Source organism: Mercenaria mercenaria, chromosome 14 (genome assembly GCF_021730395.1).
Source record: "Mercenaria mercenaria strain notata chromosome 14, MADL_Memer_1, whole genome shotgun sequence".
Taxonomy (NCBI): Eukaryota; Metazoa; Mollusca; class Bivalvia; order Venerida; family Veneridae; genus Mercenaria; species Mercenaria mercenaria.
In genome coordinates this window covers 9,998,229-10,020,000 of record NC_069374.1, presented here as the reverse complement: position 1 = coordinate 10,020,000, position 21,772 = coordinate 9,998,229, and the positions used below count along the sequence as shown (strand labels likewise).

General features: G+C 34.7%; 1 protein-coding gene across 3 annotated transcripts; it reads right to left on the bottom strand.

Annotated features, from left to right (window-relative positions):
• Positions 1-4,283: 4,283 nt before the first annotated feature.
• On the bottom strand, positions 4,284-18,465 carry LOC123526359 (uncharacterized). 3 transcript variants are annotated; one of them, XM_053522927.1, is made up of 5 exons: positions 13,230-13,379; positions 11,991-12,615; positions 10,776-10,934; positions 10,191-10,488; positions 4,284-7,476 (listed from the first exon to the last, which is right to left on the bottom strand). In XM_053522927.1, exons 2-5 carry the CDS (start codon positions 12,552-12,554, stop codon positions 5,177-5,179), a joined length of 3,321 nt encoding a protein of 1,106 aa, XP_053378902.1. In that variant the 5' UTR covers positions 12,555-12,615; positions 13,230-13,379; the 3' UTR covers positions 4,284-5,176. The 3 variants fall into 3 exon arrangements, with proteins under 3 accessions (XP_053378902.1, XP_053378903.1, XP_053378904.1); XM_053522928.1 differs by having other exon boundaries at positions 10,221-10,488; XM_053522929.1 differs by lacking the exons at positions 11,991-12,615; positions 13,230-13,379 and adding an exon at positions 18,302-18,465.
• Between the last annotated feature and the right edge of the window lie 3,307 nt (positions 18,466-21,772).

Genomic DNA, 21,772 nt, shown 5'->3' with positions numbered 1-21,772 from the left:
GTTTGGCTTCAAACTGGACTTTCACCATAGCACCGTTGCCATTTTACACTGACTTTCGCACTTTGCCATAACCGTCGGCATCACCCTCGATTTTCCAAAAGTATTTACAGGCTTTACCATCGTTCGTCGCGCTTTAACTTAATTTCCTATGGCCCCTTGTACTTCACCATCTTTTTGCACCATCGACTGTAGTGCTATGCCGCGACCCTTTGTGTTTTACAATCGATTTTAACAATAGTTTGACCTTCGCCTAGACATCCCCTTTGGGTGAAAAAACTAAATCTCCCGACGGTTCTTTAAAACCAACTGAGGTTTTACCTCTTTTTGCACCATCTCACGTGGCCAGCCGCGTACTTTCGCATTAACATGCTAGTCAACACCGTTTTGTTCGTTTTCTCAAAACATCTGTCCGCTTCCCCCTCTTTTCACAACGTCGAATGTTGCGCTTCGCCTTTCGGTCCCTTTTGATATACTCTCGTCCTCTACCATCGTATTGTCATCTCGTAATGTCGTGCTTCGCCGTCTTACATTCGTGTGTTGCCAAAGAACGGTTGACCTTCACCATCATATTGTCAGCATATTATTGTCAAAATTTGACATCAAACTTTCGCGCTTTGACAAGTGACAGTTAGGTAGTGAAATACGATGGAATGAGAGATATGCGACGTTTGATGGGTAGCCAAGGGTTTTTGCGAAAAAAGCGTTTCACCACAGTACTTTGTACGGGGAAACCTATACTTTCGCTTTCGCCCTCCCACCTTCACGCTCGCCCCCGCCTCAAAGGGGGCAGGCAGAGTAAACGGGGCACAGTATTTATGAAGTCTTGAACAATTATTTAGACACACGCCGATTGTTTTAAAATTTTTTTATAACTGTGATAACTTTGAACCTTTTTTAAACTTTGTTTTTAGTAATAAGTAACAAATATCAAAGGGAAAAAGAAAAATAGGATTAAAAATCAAATCCCCCTTTCTATTTGAAAATGCCGTTAAGTAAACCCTTTTTTCCAAGAATTTCCCAAAAACACATTAACATCACCCATTTCTTAATTTTCCCCATAAAATTTCAATATAACTGAAAAAAAAACAAAATATTTGGTCTTTAATTTAGAGCGAAAAACAAAAAAAATTTCGCAAATTTTTGCTATTTAAAAATATTCAATAAAGAAATCAAGAAACCCGTACTTTCCCAAAAAAAAAGTTCTAATTTTGCGAGGGAACTGACACGTAAAAGTCGGCGTCATGACGTCTTTTTAAAGCAACAAGTTTTGAACGTTCCGTGGGAATTTTTCATCATTTATCATTATCAAACCCAAAACACCAGACGGAGTAGGTTCATGATTTTTTTCAGAAGAATGGATAACAAACCATTAGTTTTCGAAACGGGTCGAAAAATTTTCACTTTACTTCCGGTGGGTTGGGGATGCCACATACAAATATTAAGGGAACCTACGTTATTTATTTACTTGTAGGATAAACCACGTTTGGGTTCGAGACCCAGTACGAAAACCCCTTAAAGGTTTTAATTTTAATCTACATGTACAATGCAACTACAATACTGAAAAACTTACAATGAAAATGCCTATTTTAAAAACACAGTAACAATAACTCAATGTCCTAGATGTTGCGTACAGCGTTGTTGGTCCCAAGTAGTATATAATACAGTTACACAACACCTACCTCCTTAAAGCAAACTAATCTTCAGACTTCTTCTAAAATCACACTATGGGTTAATGTTTTCATACCATTGCCTACAATTGGGTATTTAATTATTACAAACTTACCTTATGTTATAAAATGTGCATATTTTATGTAACATTGAAAGAGTCACAAAGAAAGGGGGCAACAAAAAGTTGAAAATAACCAATTTGATGTTTATTTTAAAGGAGTTTAATTTCCCACCCCCTTTTTATCCAAAAGAATGAAAAACCCATAAATGTTAATATTATGGGTATCATAAACCCCCTACACTGTACATTTAAATTTTTAATGAAAAAAAACAATTTTGTAAGTTTGTTTAAAAGTAATATAAAAAGCTTACTCCAAACCAATGTTAAAAACTTAAATTTAGCTTATTTCCCCTGAAAAAAAGACAAAAAAGGTAACAATGTATTGGAGTATTTTCATTTTAAAATGATTAGGATGTTTCGAATTTGTCTAAATAAAAAAATTATCATTAATTATCAAAATTTTTTCTTTTTTTCAAAATTTTTTTCAATTATAAAAAGAAAGCTGAAAGACCTCTTTCAGTTGTTTTGAAACCAAAAATGTTTCCATTTTCTCTGTTTTATATTTGGGATCAGAGGATGTTTACAAATGTAAACATTAAAAGCATGATGCAAAATTTTTAGGAAAATCTTGTCAAAAACGATAAGGGGGGAAAATGAGGTAAAGGAACACAAATGTATGATGAAATAATATTTTTCATTCCCCAAAACCCTTACATACCCCTAAAATAAGAAATACCAAAATAAAAAAATAAAAAAAACGAAAAAGGAAACCCTTTATATGTTTTTATTACCGCGAAGAATGTAAGAATTTTATCAAGTCGATTTTGCTTTAAGGTAATTAGAAAAATCTGTCATTAGTAATAAAGTACATAACGAAATTTTTCCTAAGCCACAATATAAAATTAACAAATATAAAATCATTTAAAGCAGTTCTGCCGTTTTATAAACCCAAAGTGACGGCCCTAACGTCATTTATTAAATTTAAATTCAATGGGACATTTATAAAAATTTTTTTGTTTAAAAAAAAAAAGAACTTTAAAAACAAAAAATGCTTTTTTAGCGAAAAAGTCCCCTTCACTTTAATCATGGGTTGATATCCAAAAATAACGAAGGATCTATAAATTTATTTTTACCCCATTAGGCCCTGTTTTTTTTACAATGGAGAAAATTTTAATGAAATCTAATTTTAAAAAATTACTAACGCGAAAATTTTTTGGAATTATGATTTTTCCAAAAGCTCCCTTTATAAAAATTGCCAAAGCTCTAAATTTTCAAACATTTTCACAAAAGCATGCAACGACCCATTTTTTTTTTACTGAATTTTTTTGCTTTTATTTGAAGTTTTGAAAAAATAAATTTAATCAAATTCTACATTGTAGAAAAACTTCGACCACCGGCAGAAATTTGTTAGAGAAATTGTGAACCCATGAAAAATTGGGCAAAGGGGGCGATAGCCGATGTTGACAAATTTTTTAAGCGATCACAATGTCGCTATGCACACTAAAAGTAGTTTTTATTGTTCTATACCCACTGCCATTCGTGCTTAAAACCAGAAGCCGTTGGTTCTCCTCAATTATCGTGAAAAAATAAACCGCAACATCCATTTTATGGAATATTTTCATTCGGGAACTGTATCAAAAATATTGATATTTGTTTAAAACCGATCAGGGGCCCTATTAAAACACTTTTAAGTCAATATAAAAATTGTAATTTTTTAAGTATTACTTTTTAAAATTTATTTATTTAATATATTTGTTATTTTTAAAAAAACTTTAAGTAATTTTTGCTTTTTATTTTGGACGAAAAAAATTAAAAAAAAAAAAATTTAATTTCAACAGATCACACCGCAATTTAAATTTAAAGTGCTTTTATCTAAAAACAAACTTAATCATACACGCTATTTTGTTTTCGACTTAAGTCTTTCTTACGTTCTTAAGTTTTTAGCTGTTTTTATGACCGACTTACGTTTTTTCTTAGACTTTAAGCTGAAAACACCACAAATTAAATAAAATTTAAAATTTAAGTCAAAACTTTACTTTAAGATGTTTTATGAATACTCCCCCTTTTGGTGTTTTTGTATATAAAAACAAAAAATTAAAATTTCTGGTGTTTCTTTATATTCTCTAATTTGGGAATCCCCACCCACGCAGTAACTTGTGAATAAATCCCCCATGAATATTCTTTTCCTTGTTTTTACTTTTAGAACACATGTTTGCTGATCAATCTCTTTTAACTCATACGTGCGAGTGTGTTTTAAAAATATGTATGTATAAATTTGATAAGAAATTCTATAATGTTCTTAATTTTGACACATGTTCTGAATTTTAACACCAACGCATTTTTGACAAAGATGGTAAAGTACTTAACATAGCCTATCAGTACTTAAATCATAAAATACTTTTTCTGATATTCAAAGCAAATATTTATGCCATAGTATACCACTAATAAAATAATACAGCATACGCACAGTAGCGACCACATTACAGATTAGACGTTAGATCTACCTCAGAATACTAGATGCAATATCTCAACAATGGGCCATGATATCTTCGAGGACATTTTATTATGTTTTATTTCTTTACTTATTACTCATTCCACACCAAAACATTCACGTTGGAATTAGTTCAACCCCAAAAGTAAAAAAGACCAGCCTAGATTTTGCAAGATCTAGTTAAAAGCTATACATCATCGCCTCTATGAATGATAGTAGGACATATTCTTCATGCTTGAAATGGACTTTTTCCTGTGTAGAAGTATGGCCCCGAAATTTTAATTTTTGTATGGAAGTGTTGCTTTAATGCTAGCTTAGACATCCTTAAAGTTTTATTACAATAATTCATCTAAAAATCTCGCAACTGAAATTAAACAATCGATTTAAGGCATGACAAAACCTAAACGTTTAAATTGATTCTTATACTACCCTTTAGTACCCGTGGTGTTCATTGTAATGACGTATTCTTTTAATTGTATTGTTTTATATTTACTGAGAAATCAAGGAAAAAGATGTTAGGGAAAAGGTGGGAAAAAGTTAATATAACATAATGTGATAATACTATGTCATGTCTTTCAGTTTGAAAAACAAAAACTTATTAACACCGCTTTCGTTCAATTCATCAACCTCCACTTGGTACTTTGGAGATAATCTTATTTCTTTCTTCACTCGCCTATAGTCTTTTTCTGTTTTTACGGTGCACCGGCTCAGCTCAACCTTGACGTGTTGTGGCAGAACGGCAACACTGTCAATGAGACACCTCAGTGAAGTACTCGTCATAGTTACCCTATAGAAGTAAACAAACTCTAAATTTGTCATTTGAGGTGGCAGTGTGAGTGCTGTATCACCGATATCAGTCAACTGAATAGCAACACTTTCAAGCCTTGGCAACTTTGGCAGAGTATCTATAATAATATCAAACTGTTCGGGTTTAAAACAATGGAAAGTCAATAAGCTTAGATTTCTGCTTCAGGTAGACACTGGACTAACGATGACTGAACATCTGGTCGTAAGTTTCCTACACCACAGATCTCAAGTGAGGAAGAGTCAACATGCAGCATAGACACGGGTACGTCATCTAAAACAAATTCCTTAATATTCTGGTGACGGGACAGATCGAGGCAGAAACCTTCACACTGATCATCGTGATCTATACATATTATATTTCTAAATTTGATATATGTCATTGTTTGTCTGGTCATCAGGTATTGAAATAAATGTTTGATATCAACATGCTTCATACGGATATGTTCCAGATTTATTGTTTGTAAATTTTCCATGCGTAACATAATGCGTACTGTTTCAGCAGACATTTCTGTGATATGTCTGTAGTACAGATTGTCTCTAAACACTAGGTAGACGAGAATCAAACATGTTATTGTGTCTTCAGATCCAGAAAGTAAACGATAAAGATCTTGTTCTTTAGGAACAGCCTCGATGACTAATCTGTGTAACGAATGCATACCTTGCAGCTTGAGTGTTTCAAGTTTTTCTGTAAACTCCTCTGTAGACCGACATTCTGATATACTGATTGATTTAATCTTGTCCTTATTGTTCCCTGTTAGGGTTTTAAGTATAATGCACGTGTCTAGTGTAATTGTGCTATCTATGATTATATCTTCGATATATAAAGGAGTATTGCTTTCTCCATTATTGTTAATGATTTCTTGCGCAGAATCTGTCAGCATGCACTGCCAGGATTTCAGAATTTCCCAGCATTCAAGCAATCTTGGTAAAAACGTTCGGCCAGATATATAGTAATTCCTGAAATACTCTATTTTCTCATCAGCAGACAAATTCTCCATAAATATTTGAAAAATATGACCACATGCAATAGAATTTAGTCCGCCGAGAAATATAAACACATTTGACATTTTCAGTATAGCCGGCAGTGTGTTACATTCTCTGCGAATACTTTTTTGAACGTCTTGATTGTCGTAGTGCGACTGTATATAAAGGGCTGCGAAATACTCTTGGATAGATTTGTGTTGAAATGAAAGAGTGCTGCGTCTCTCTGAGACTGATCCATAGTCTTTAGTTTGTGATAAAAATCCTATTTCTAAACAAAATTGGAGAATGTCCTCTGATATAATGCAAAGAACTTCAGACCTGTCAAATACAAGATTACTTTCCAATTTCGAATTGAACAGTTTTTCAAATGCCAGTTTAGCAAGAGCGATTAATACGTCGTAATGTGATTTACAAATTTCACTCAAATGTGGGCATGGTGGAATGTTTAATGATGTGCTTGGTCCTCTTGGTGCTGAAGCTTCCTTTCCTAACTTTATTAAACCCCGAGTTAGCGTAAGTTTTATGATATTAGTATATATTTCGCATGTCGTTTTTCCTATTGACTTTCCGTCAAACCACAGGCAAATCATTTGCAGCAGTATGTAGGGGATATAGCGCAAATTATCGAGCTTCAGAGCTGACGTTGTACTTTCGAACTCTTTAGCGGTCTTTGATTCGCCCTGTACTCTTCTACTGTTCAGGACTTTAACCGCACTACTTATAATCTCTTCTGATGAAGCCCTGTCCAGCTCATTTATTTCTATGTGTCTGTCAATTTGAGTGGTACCCAGTCTTACAGCGTCAAATTTCCAAGGCCGTGTTGTCGTAAGCACTGTGCATAATTTTCGAGCTGGCTTGTGGGGTGTTGCATGGACATCTCGACAACCTCTGTCACAGCTTATAGTAGGGTGGGTCCATTCATCAAGACCATCTAGAAGAACTAAACATGTCCTCTCATTTAAAATATCCTCTAATTCAACTCTTGAATACCGAGAGCACCTTGCTAGATATTTGAGAAGGTTTCGTTCAATCATACCATCTAGACTGCACACAGAAGTGCTAACATCGCGCAAGGAAACCATGAATAAAAACTCAAAGGTTTTCATCATATCTATATCTTCTGATTTGAATGTCCGCTCTAACATGCCAGTGGATCTATGAGCTTCGCACCAGGTCATGCATATTTTCTTCGCAAAAGATGTTTTTCCAACTCCAGGATTTGCTGTGACGTAAACCTCTTTGTACAATTCACCATCTTCACGGAGAAACACGTCACGGTATGAATGTATTGGAGTCCTTTTAGGAAGTTCCTGAAACTGTCCGAACATTCTGCGTACGTCAATGGAACTAAGTGGTGGCTGCACATAAAAATCGGTCAGTGGAACATCGTGTTCTTCTACGAGTGGGGCAACAGGAATTGTAGAGTAATATTTTCGGTAGAACTCGATTAGGTCCTCTTTTATATCTGCAATGCCAAAATTCTAGAATCATGATTTTGTTCAATATCGTTTTTATCTATTTACATAATCGTATTACATGTTTAGCTTTTGTACGTTTTTTACTGACATGAGAAAAGGGATAGTGGCACTGCACAATGAAATACAGCGTTTCTGTTCAAATAATTGAATTTCCTTCTTGTGAATTAATGCATACCCGATATGGGTTATTTACTCGAAACAAAAATGTATGAATGACATTAGTAAGTACATGAAGTACATTAATAGTCATACAGATTATAATGACAATTTGAGAAAACGTGTCCTTTAAATACACAAAGGGAAACAGTCGTTAAACAGCACAACAACAAGAACGAAGAATTCAAATTTCAGAGAGTTTAAATTTACAAGCTATACATATTTAACATGTAGTCAAAATCTGAAACGATTTTTAAACCGAAGTGAGAAATTTGGAACTATCACAATATGTTACATATTATGATGATAAAGTTTGTGTTCCATATTTTACATAAAATATGACAATCAAAATCTGACACTATTCACGGCTGGATAGTACAGTGGGTAGTACAAAAGATTATTGATCGGCGGTCTCGTGTTCGAGTTCGATATACGGATCAGGCGATTGTTTTCCACGCGGATTTGACCGAGGTCATTCTGTTTAAAGGCAATAATGAATCACATCTTTTCAAGTTGGAAAAGTATCAGTTAGTTGCGGGGAACAGGTCAGCACTGGCACTGCATGTTGTTAAAATCGGTGGCGGCCTTCGCTATTTAATAGAAAAGATTGCTGAACAACGGTGGAATATGGGACGCACAAACACACGCACATGCACATGAACATTTAGAAGGACACATGACTTTTGTACTTGTATATCTGCTGCTTATATCCTTAAGACACTGCAATTATTCAAGGGTGACAATGACATTAAGGCAGTATATAAATTTATGCATTATGATTTAAATTAAAAACTATTTGTAACAAATAACTAAATTTTTAATTTTGATCCCCGAGCTGTTTCGAGATTAAATCAACCTATTTGAAAATCATCTCAGAACTGACTCAAACTTTAATGTGAGCTCTAAATTTGACATTTAAACAATTTGAATTAGAACATCCAATTCTTACAAAGATATGCTTTAGAAGCTATTTTGATGCTAACACATGTTTAGAAATAAAAATAATTGCACAAAAACATATTCATCACTACCAAAATCCAAGAATGATACTCACTATTTCTCTAACTACAAGAATAAACAAGAAAAGAAAGAACATCTGACCAACAAAACTATACACTCACCTGTAGAAATTGAAAAAAAATATCGAAATTTATTATGCAGACAATGGCTCATGATATATTTTATTTCTGCAAAATGCATTCATCCATAGTAATTGTGTTGATTTTATTAATGAATGTACACGTAAACATATGCTCTCATTTTATGATAATTATATTGTGGCATATTTGTTATCAAATACAACTCTCCTACTGCAACAGTACTTTTTCTTTCGAAGCGAAGTACGCGAATATTTTACCTTTATGTACATACTTTAGTTCCTCTTTTATTCTTATGAAATCCAAATGAGTGAATAGTAAGTAGAACATTTTGGTAGACCAGGTGATGAATAATTGTGTTTGGTGCATATTTATTTCTTAAAATGAGTTAGCATCAAAATAGTTTCTAGAATGTAACTTTTGCAGTCTTGGTATTTTCTCTACCTGAGGAAAATGTAGAGATGGTACCTAAGGCTATGTATTCAACGAGAACAACAACAAATCAAGTGCAAAACTGAGGTGCATATCGCTTATCTCACGTCAGCAATATTTTAACATAGCACCGTGCAATATTTTAACATAGCAACTTTTGACAGCGACATAGGTTTCGTTGTTTTGGTGGATTAGCTAAACAAAGGTGGTTGTCCTTTCTTTTTAACTAACACAACCATTTTGTTTATACTAAAGAACGTCTACATTACATTAACAGAAGTTTCTATAACGGTAGATTCCGCAAGGTAAATGTTATTCCGCAAGCCACGGTCAATATGCAAATTAGGTACATTTGTAAACACGAGGTGCTTATCATAAAAAGTGAAATAACTTCTTTCGGCACAGTTTTTTGGTATGGTTTTGGTGTGACCATCAGATAGAATATACATTTTTATCTCGCTCTGTTCTTAACCCATAAATTTGTAGGCCTTGATTTTTCTTAGCAAACGAATTTTGTAAAATGTTGAGGGATTCGATGACGTAAATTTCATATAGTCTATTTATATTATTTTCTCACGAATAATGTTTTCTTTCCTATGATCTCACCATACCTGTAAATTATCGGCAGTAATAAATAAAATAAATTGTCTTTGAATAATTTCGTTAGAAAATGAAATACAATGCTCAAATTTTTTGTTTGAAAATTCATTCATAGATCTTGAAAAAAACGCATCCGAATCTATGCATACTTCGTTCAAATACCTTGATAGTCCTAGAAGAGTTATCTGTCACTGGCTTCATTTTTCCAATTAGGACTAATTTTTTCGGATTACATATATTGCCTTTCAGCATGAAAAATGAAGTATGAAAGTTAAACCATAATATAATTGAGGCACTAGGTATTTATTCAACAGAAAGTAATATCAGATGCAATTTGAATTTTTAGGTACCATCTCTAGAAAATGTATACATATTAGTAAGATATATCTACCCGTAATAAGAGACGCAGATGTTACCTTTTTCAATTCTTTCTTTTCTTTTTGTACCTGCTTTTGCTATTTCTTCTTTCTGCTTTTCTGCTTCTCTCTTGATTTCAGCAATAGAAGATTGTTTCTCTGCAATGATCTGATCCAAACTTGTCACAGTTAAGGTTTTTACGTCAGCAATTAAGGCTTTAACACCCTGCAAGAGCTGAATGGAGGACTGCGTTTTCTTTTCAATTGACTGCAACGCATCAAGTTGCCTAACTTTGATTGCGTTGTCTAACACTGTCGTAATGTCTGCTGTAGTTATAGTTAACGTGTTTGATTTTAACTGAAATGAACAACTTAGTCGTTATAAAATCATCTAAAAAGGCACGATGAACATTAAAATGCACATTTTTGGAAAGAAGCATATTTTACTCAGTCACATTTTATTATGAAATGTACCTGAGGTTATTCTTTATTGGTCAGTATCTGTTTGAAATCGGCACATGTTCAGTTGCCCAATAAGAAACTTAATCAATTCAAATACCGGTGGTATTTTAAAATGTTTGCTCTAAAATAATGTACAATATAAAAATTAACCGAATATAAATCATCAATTTTTTTCTTTTTTACCTGTTTTAGTTTTTCCACTGCATCCTTTGCATTTTGATCAGTGGCCAAGTATTTTGCATCAGACAAAAGGTCAATTAAGATATCGACGTATTGCATCAATTTTCTCTCAGAGATATTCAAATCTGCTGAATGTCGTATATTACGACCTGCCTCCCGTGCCTGAATTGTAAAAACAGTCATATATATAAACATGGTATATGTAAATAACACCGAATGGCCCTGGGCTAAGGATAATGAAACTGAGCAAATCGAAAGCAATTGTGTGAATATCACCCAAGGTTATTTTCTATTTGCAAATAATAATAAAAGAAAAAGCGGCACATTTATTTAAGAAATGAAATATTTTTTCCGGTTTTCATTCGAAATGAACGACAGGCTAGGATCGGCAAATCCATGAATCGTTAGTTTAATTTGCCGATCATATTCTGTCGTTCATTTCGCATGAATACCGAAAAAAATGCTTTATTTCTTATCTTTACATTTTATTTCTCAACCATTTGTAAACACGATTATATTTTAATTGCACACATTTTGTTCCATTTAACATTAAAATCAGCTTCACGAAATTCTGTTCAGCAGACAGGAACAACTGCGACGTCATCTAAGGAACGTTCTCTTTGACTTTACGCGGACATCGTCAAAACATCGGTCCGTTACCACTAAGCAGCGTTGACGTAACTTTCATGCCATTTCTTTTGCTGTTCATACGAAATGAACGTCATAATTTTTAATGGAAAAGAATAGGGCGAACGTAAATATTTAAAAAATTGATCACCTGCGACGATCATTTATTTCAAGCGATGATAAGATATCAGAGGTGACTTCTGATTGCTATAAAGGACTTGATTTTTTTAAAATACTACTCAAATAAGTGGAAATGTTCATATTTCCATCGCAGCATTAAACTATTTGAAAACTTGAATATTAGTATGTTTAGCTTTAATGGACCCAATGCATCTTTCTATATGTACTTATATTCAAACCCAAAAATTTCTGTTTGGCCAACATTTGTCTAGGAAGAAATTTGAATTAAGTAATTGTACTCATCGCATGTTCATAGCATATAGTTATACCCAAATAATACATTGTATATTTCAAGATATGAATAAATATTTTTAGGACGGTTTTACAAATTCTGATCGATATAACCTAAAAGTACAATTCATTACGTCTCATGAGGATTCAATAATCCTGAACTCTTAAAGTTACCATTACCTTAGTGCACACATTGTTCGGCTGACTAAGTTGGGCTGACATTTTGTTTTGAAAACGCTTGTTGTTGATGATAACAGCCAAAGTACCATTGAAATCAGTATCTGCAAGACTGGTTACACCTGAATAACCATCCGGAGGCATGTAGCATTTTGCGATTTCAAAGGCATCATTACTCCATCTCCTTGCATTCGTGTTCTTCCAGGAAGGTCCATTATATCTGTGTTCACGTCGAATACAGTCCCGGATATCCTGGCATAGTCCATTTGGACATGGTTGGTTAGGCCGTTTATCTGCTTGACCTGTATCATGTAATTTACATCGACTTTTCGAGCAGAAGTTTTGTGTTGGACAGGCTAGAATATTTTCAGTAGTACACGAGTTACAGACGGTTCCAGCAGGCAAAGCTTTCTTTTGGAATATTGATGCCAACATGTCCTTTTGAAATTGTGTCATTTCGTCACTGACAAAGTCGTCCAATCCTTGTTTTGCAAAAAGCAGAGCAAGAGCGCCTTTAAGCCAGTTAACGAACTCCTTATCCTGAATTACTGGTAGTGATGACGCCATTATAAATGTCAATCAACTGACTTTCCTAATATATTGTGTTTCATAAGGTCGCAAGTAATACCTAAAATAGTAATAATGTAAGGTCAAACATATGTCTAGTATTAAGATTAACACACTTTGTAAAATTTTATTCTTCAAAAACATAAAAAATGATTTTTTTTTTAAATAGATTTAGAAAGCATACTAACCTATACAATTTCGAGACAGTTGAAAAAATTGAGGAAGAAAAACATAGCTATAAAGAATGACCTTTTTCTAAAGTCGTTTAAAATAAAGCTGTGTTGTTTTTTCGAAATAATTCTTCCACTTCTTTCTTGACTTAGTGTTTAGTTTTTCACATATTTTCACAGGGTGATTAAATTTCTATAACTGGTCGTATTATTATAAGTTTGTAAATAGAGATTTATCTTTTTAAATTTCTGTTTCAAAGTTTTTAGGTTTTTCAATTTTTTTTTCATATACTAAGTAAATCATTTTTACTGCAACATGGAGAGCATAAAATTATGTAGTATTTTTAAGGAGTATCTGGTCTACAGAATGCCACAATATGTTTTATATAGCAAAATGTTTGCTAGGGTATGCAGTTTTGTAACCACTTGTTGCAGTTACCAATCTGTGTTACAAATTGCGTCCAAAATATAATACAATATATAATATAATAAAATACAACAATACCGAAATGTTATTCAAATTGCATATAAATCTCCGAACTGCGCATCAGTAGTCATTACACTGTATTGTAAGCACTTTGGATTTCCTGCTTTGAATTACATGTTAACTCGAGTTAAGTGTCCCATTTCCGTAGAAACCATTGTGTACAAGTAGTGTGAATACCAACTAGAATACAGAAACACTTAAGTCAGGATATACTTTTAACCTTTGACGTAATCTTAAGGAAACATCTGTCATGCATGGCCTTTATGAGATTCAGTACAATCCCTATTTCTAGATTTTATCATTGAAGAACATATACAACTGGTCACTCTAAAATATAAAAATCTCATTTTCGCCAAAAAAAATTGGCCTCAAGAAATTTACGATGAAACAACTATAATAAAGAGCGTTGTTATCAAATTATTGCAAAAACGGTTTGACGACAAGTTAGTCTGAAAGGTACTTGTTGTAAATTATTTTTAAGTTGCCTTAGATATGTTCAAAATCCAGAGATTCTATATACATTGTATGCATTTAAAGAAGTTAGTAGTTTTTAAGACCAGATAATTTCTTATTTCTATAACATTTATATCAAAACGATCCTCTGGGAGTACAGAACGCAACCAAGCGGAATAAAAGCAGGGTCGGTTTTATTGAGTCTTTTCATTCACACCCCTAGCACCGGTTTAAGCGTATTATTATAGTAACAAGAGCTGTCCGTAAGACAGCGCGCTCCACTATTCGGGGATTTGACAGTAAAATGAATATATGTCTGAATAAGGGACCTCTACTATAGAAGGAAGATACACCAAGGGGCACAATTCCATCAAATACACAAATTAGAGTTATTAGGATTGTTACAACAAATGCAGATGATGATGGTAAAGATATATTTTGAGTTTAAAAAAAACAAAGAAAATATCAAACAGGGAATGCCATGTTCAAAAAACGCAGCCTCCCCAAAACGAAACCCACAGCACGCAGACGTCCACACTACAAACACACACACACACACGCACACACGCACACGCACTCGCATACAAAGCAAACACACGAGGACAAAACGAACAAATATTGGAACACAGTGGGGCACCGCCTTGGAACGGTCAGTGGCAAAAACACCACTGGGGAGCTTAAACCGGTTTATGGTGCGCACCCAACCTCACTCTTACCCCTACCATGTTCCAAAGACACGAGGCAGTGTAAATAAAAGTAATCCCCGCCAGGTGACTCTCCAACACACGTAATGGAAACAAAAAGGCATGGCACGCAAAACATAAAAATCCTCCTGTATAAACACACAAAAAGCAAACCTTAAGAACCAAAAACGTATATACTCAATGCCTTTGCAGAAGACAGAGCAAGAAGAGAAACACCGCAAGGGCCCGACGAAACAGGCCGGAAGACAGGTATCAAAACAGTTAAGTTTCTTGAAAATCCTTCAAGGGGTTTAGGAGATACAGAGCGGACATGAAATTGAAGGCTCAAACATTTAAGCCTGAGTTGTGACTTTGGCCTTGAGCCGGCATGGCTGACTCATGAGTCCTCTTGATGAAGTGATCATTTGACCCAAGTTTTATAAAAATGTCTTCAAGGGTTTCAAGATACAGATTTTAAGTTTCAAGTCTTTATCTTATATTGCATTAAAGTAATATCCAGAAAGCGAAAATTGCAAAAAAGTTTAAGTACAAAAGGGGCATAATTCTGTCAAAAATACAATTAGAGTTATGGGGTATGTAACCACACATGCAGATGATAATTATAAAGAAATAGTTTTAATTTCAAGTCATTATCTTTTAAAGTACCAAAGATATGTCTATTAATAAAGCTTTCGAAAAAATTTAACATGAAAGTAATTCCAAGTATAACTCCTTTGTGACCTTGACCTTGGGTATAATGGGCCCAGCCCCTGCATATACTATGTTTGTATGCTGGACAATGTTTATGAGAACTCACAGTAAGATATAAGCAAAAGTAACAAAGTTATGACAGAAAAACAAAGGTTGCCGAAAAACTTTAACCTTAAAAATAACCTAAGTATAAGACCTTGGTGACCTTGACCTTGGATAAAATGGACCCAGTCCCTGTACATAATTTGTTTGCATACTGGACATTGTGTATGTGAAGTTACAGTAAGATATAAGCAATAGTAACAAAGATATGACAGAAAAACAAAGGTTGCCGAAAAACTTCAACCTTAAAAATAACCTAAGTATAACACCTTGGTGACCTTGACCTTTGGTATAATGGGCTCAGCCCCTATACATACTTTGTTTGCATACTGGACAATGTTTATGTGAAGGTACAGTAAGATATAAGCAATATTAACAAAGATATGACAGAAAAACAAAGGTTGCCGAAAAACTTCAACCTTAAAAATAACCTAAGTATAACACCTTGGTGACCTTGGCCTTGGGTGTAATGGGATCAGCCCCTATACATATATTGTTTGTATACTGGACAATGTTTATGTGAAGTTACAGTAAGATATAAGCAATAGTAACAAAGATATGACAGAAAAACAAAGGTTGCCGAAAAACTTTAGCCAAGAAGGGTCACGTCGACGCCGACGCCGAGGCGAGTAGTATAGCCCCCCTATTCTCCGAATAATGGAGCTAAAAATGAATGGATTCGTGATCCCGATAATAACTCTAAATCTGACGCTCTACTGGTTTTACTAGACTTAAGTTTAACTAGTGTTTTGGTATTGTTTAGCTTCAATTTCAACCCCATGTGTATGTTTTGTTTGATACTAGATGATGCTACAGATCAAATATTTTAGCTTCAGCTATTATCGTGTCAGAGAAGAAGCTTTTCTCATGCTACGTTTCAACCGATTGAAAAATGACCTCAGATTATTCTTTTCAACGTTGAAATTGATGTAGATATGGTTTCGATTTTCATTTTGACGTCATGGAGTCATTTTCATTAAGCTCATACCGGACATGGTGATCTATGTTCGTTTTATTGGTTTTAACGTCAGACCGACACAATTATAGGTCATATGACGACTGGAAACTTTCTTACTTGTGATGGTGGAGAAAGACCCCTGGTGCCCCTCAAGGCATTATTTCACCAGGGGATGACTTTCTCACATGAAAAATTCTACGCCCAAAGCGAGGGTCGAACCCACATCGGTTATGGGCAAGTGATTCTAAGTCAACGACTTTAACCACTTGGCCACGGAGGCCTCCTGATCAAGATTTATTTGCCAATAAACATAAAGATGACATTGATGATAATGATATAGTCCAGAACGTGTAAATAAATGATGGCAACAATTGTCAGGGTGATGATGGTGATGGCATATTGTTGTTTTACTGTGATGATTGTGATCAAGATTTAATTTATTATACAGTTTTAATAGCATACACAATATTTAAGGTTGGAAATTATCGATTATTGCTAAATTTAATAGACTTATATTTCAAACATATAATGCTTTTTGACGTTTTTAGACAAAATAAATACCAATTTATGCAATTTACAGAAATCCGGCACTTAGTTTAAAAAAAAATGCGCCTAGACAAGCACAAAAAATTAGTCGTGACCATGGAGAGATTTCATCAAAATCCGGTCATTAGTTTAAAAGAAAGTGCCTAGACAAGCATACAATTAGTCGTGGCCGTGGTGAAAAATGTGTGGTTTGTAGCCAATGCAATGTCAAAGTCGAACTTGTTCTATATTTGATGATGATACACCTGTGTATCAAACATTAGTTAAATCTGTCAACCGTTTTATGAGTGCGGAAACCATGAGTTTGGCAAATTGGACAGGTGCCATAACTACGTCAAAAAATGGTGGTTTGTAGGCAAACACGAACTTGACCTGTATTTTATGATGTTACAACTGTGTTCCAAAATTTATTTAAATCTGTCAAGCCTTTCATAAGTTATTGTCCGGAAACCATGAGTTTTGCAAATTTTTAGTTGGAAAGGGTCCATAACTACGTCAGAAATGGATTTTTTATAGGCAAAGTGAAACTTGACCTGTATTTTAAGATACTACACCTGTGTACAAAAATCTATTTAAATCTTTCAAGCCTTTCATGAGTTATTGTTAGGATACCATGAAAACCACAGGTCCGACAGACCGACCCATCGACAAGCTCACTCCTATTACCCCACCCCAAACTTCGTTTGTGGGGGTATATAATAACAGGCAACTGTATTTTGATATCAGTGTTATCAGTTCAATGTCGATTTAGGCTGGAACCTTACCCCTTCCGCCCATTTGTGCCGAGCCTGATAAGATTGATATCATAAAAGTCATATTAAATGCTTTAAATAACATATGCCCTTAGTTTGTAAAAACTGATTTCTGATGAAAAAAAACAACAAACAAATAAATTTATATTTTACGGATTTGAAAATTCATTCGCTTCTGAAACATCTGAACAAAACAATGCAGCAGCCATGTTGAATTCAACTTAAACAATGTGTATTGAATTTCTGATATTTACATAAACAAGAGGGCCATGATTGCCCTATTTTGCTCATCTGAGTAACACACTATGACAATGTAAACATGTTTGACCTTGTGATTTCATTGAGACAAACATTCTGACCAATTTCCATTAGGATTGGCCCACAAATGTGGCGTTTTGGGTGTAAACAAGCATTTTCTTTTATTTGACCTAGTGACCTAGTATGACCTCCTCCGTGTAACGCTACCATGGAGCTCCTCAAAGTAACGCTACCGTGGAGTTCCTGCGAGTGACGCTACCGTAGAGTTATTCCGAGTAACGCTAAGTAGATCTCCTCCGAGTAACGTAACGTGGAGCTCCTCCGAGTACCGCTACCATGGAGTTCCTCCAAGTAACGTTACGTAGAGCTCTTTGTTGCAGAAACCAAATAAAAAGGACTTTATGCGAATGCACGGTACGCATTAATCTCCAGGGGTAGGAGTGGCTTTATACCGGAGAAGCTTTATATACAGTCCCCCAATGCTGTTTAATAAAAAGCACTAACGTATTTTAGAGTGAAAAAAAATCATACATCTAAAGACTGCAATGTTTCGTTTAAAATTAGTGTAAACATAAGTGCTGATTTTTTTATTGAAAAAAAAAACAACACAAGAAGTATACAACTTACGTCGAGATTTTACATCCAGAATTCACTAAGTCCACTTAAAGTTTATTCTAAATACAGTTTCCGTTGCGTGTTATGTTTATTTAAGTGTCCAATTTCCTTTACACTCATTTAGTATAAGTAGTCGCCTCTCTGCAATCCTTGTGCGGATAACGAGATACTTCATTCGTATGACTGAACCGGAGAGGGATAACGACAACAGGCCGCGCATGGTATTGTTATGCGCATGTGCAAATATCATGTAAAAATAGCCATCTAAAAATAGCCATCCCAAATAAAAATCTATTTTTAGATAACTAGCCTATTTTCTGTTTTCAATTAACATCAGGTTACATTCTACCAATTCAATTCCTTATTTATTTCATATTAATAACAAAACATTCAGACCTCATTTTCAGCACTTTAGAGCATTTCAATGATATGAAAACCATATATGGTATATCATGTCTTCTTATCAAAAATAGAAAAATATTGACATGTTATGTTGAATATAAGAAAAATAATCTGTTCTGAGAAACATCACCCTCTAAAAATGCCCCCATGAAAACAGCCGTTTAGCAGTTACGCGTAGGTAGACATTTTTCGCAAAGAATAAAACTTATTCCAAAAAATTTACAATGAAAATGGTCTAGATCTATTCTCAATAAATATAAGCAATAACATAAGCCAAAAATTTAACTGTCACCTCCTTATGCCACTCATTATACCAGATTTCATCCATACATGGAACTACATTTATGATACTTCACATGTAACACTGAGTAGTCACTTCCGTTTGGTGTAATCCGTCCATCACTGGAATGTGATGAGGATTCACTATGAAAATGACTCATATTACGTTCATTTGTGTCTGTTGAGGCAGCAAAAATGCCAATTGGACGACTTTTGAATAATTTAACTTCTCCTCATTTTCGGAAACAAATCGACAAGACACTTCGGACAGTGTGTATAGAAGGAAAGAATTATTGATAGAGTTCAACACTAATTTTCAGACCCAAGCCGCCCAAAGTCATGAAGTATGTGAATAAGTCTTTTTTACGACAATATGCATTGAAATAAAACAGCTATATAGCATGCTCTGTATATAGTCCTTACACCTATGTAAACATTCACGACTGTTATCACAACTAAAAGAAACATGTAACTTAAGTGCAGACAAGTATGGATTGGAGGCTTGCGTTTTTCTGGAACATGGCTTTTCCCTGTTGATACTTCATGTTTGTACAGTATTATAGATAACCATGCCCTAACTGTTTGTCATGTTTTCGATAGCTACGCGGACAAATGGTAGCTGTGAGTACTAAGATAACACTCTCCGCATTTTTTTTTGTACTTCAAAATAACATGTAGCTGAACTGTTATAATAAGAGTATTTTAGATAGCTATGCTCCGACTGTTGTCCCTTGTTTAGATAACAACAGCTTGGGGCATGGTAAATATCATTACTATGTTCACCATGCTCCAACCATTGTTGTTTTTCTGTTAACCAGCGGAGCTGGGTAAATACCCATTTACTAAAGTTATACATGCCCAACTGTACTGATTTCAGTAACAACACCGCATTGAGGACGTAAATATAAGTACTATTATAACCATGGCCCAAACTGTTCATGGTGATAAACAACAGGCAGAGCTATAGTATTTATCATATTATAGTTAACCATAACCAAACGTAGTAATGGATTCGGTAGCAATAGATTGAGCACTGTAAATATGAGTACTATAGCTATTACCATGCCATAACTGTTGTCATTGTTTTAGTGACAACAGCTGGAAGTTTATATAGATCAGTACTAAAGTTAACCATGACCCTAACAGTGTAATGCTCAGAAGCAAACTGTAGTGGATGGGTTCGGTGCAAGCAGATTGAGCACGGTATATATGATTACTATAGAATAACCATGCCCCAACTTGTTAACCATGTTTTCGCCAGTGTCGTGATTGGTAGCACAGCGGGGAAGCGCGGTATTTTGAGTACTATAGTTAACAATGACCTAACAGATGTAATGCTTCCAGTAGCAACAGCTGGAACATGGTATACTTGAGGTAATATAAATAACCATGCACCAATCTCGCTCCTGGTTTTGATACAACAGCATATATCTGTACATGCAGTGAAGTTAACCACTGTCCCCAAATATTGCGATCGGTCGCTAGCAAAAGCATAGCCCACTTAATGAACACCAACTCTACATGGATGGATCATTAGTATATTATGCACGTAATAACCAGCTGGAGCATAGGTATATCTGAGGATCTTAGATACCCATACATTGACTTTATGCCGTGGTTAGCTACAACAGCTAGAGTTTGCAACATAACAGTACATGAACTATAGTTAATACCGTGCCAATTGTTGCTTTTGCGACTGGAGCATGGTTTATAAATATATATCCATGTTTCTGACTGTTGTCCCTAAACCCAGCTGGAGAATGGTAATATACCAAAAGACTTTATATCCAGTTTCCATACTTACTGATTTATGAATCGCATAACAATAGCTGAAACATGGTATAAATCAATATTATAGGTTCCATGCCCAGGTGGTGCTATAATATATAGGGGTATTTTGGATAACTAATGCAAGACAGTTGAGTTGGTTTGAACCTCTGACATATTTTTCATTACAGCGTTATTTTTGTTGGGGAACGACTATTCAAATGCGTAGCTCTGGGGTTGTGTTTTGATGCCCCTGTGCTTCTGAGAAAATCTACCCTTACCTATATCTTTTGTTCCCGACAGCTGGATCATGGTATTTTATTAGTGCTATAATCATCCATGCATCAAACTGGAAGTATGGTTCAGTAGCAACAACTGTAACATGATAATGGGTACTATAGATAACCATGGTCGACTTGGTGTCGCGGTTTCGGTAAATACCATTGGAGCATGGTATATATCTGGGTAACTAGATTTAACCATGGATACAACAGTTGTACATAGGCACACAGCAACAGACGAAACATGGTATACATGAGTAATATAATAAACTAGCACCGACTCTAGTCGTGGTTTGATAACAACAGCTAGAGGTTGCATTTAACCTTCATCACTGTAGTTAACAAGGTACCAACTGGTTATATTAGTCGATTACAAAAGCTGAAGCCTATTTAACTGGGTAGCAGTAGCTGGTATATATCAGTACTATAGTTATTCATGCGGGGCCGCTGTAGTGATGGTTTGATAGCGACAGTGTAAGCACGGTAAGTAGAGTACTATCGATAACCATCCCCAACTGTTTGTCATGGTTTAAGTATCAACAGAAAGAGCACGTATATATCATATAACAGATAACCAGTTCTGCGGTTGTTGTGTCCAGTATAACGGCTTTGAGCACGGTAAAATATGAGTATTGTAGAAAACACGAAACCATGCCCAGGTTGTTTGTCCAAGGTATGGTATCAACAAGAAAGGTATAAACCAGTATTACAGGTAACCATGTTCTGGATGTTGTTATGGTTGAGTAAAAACAGC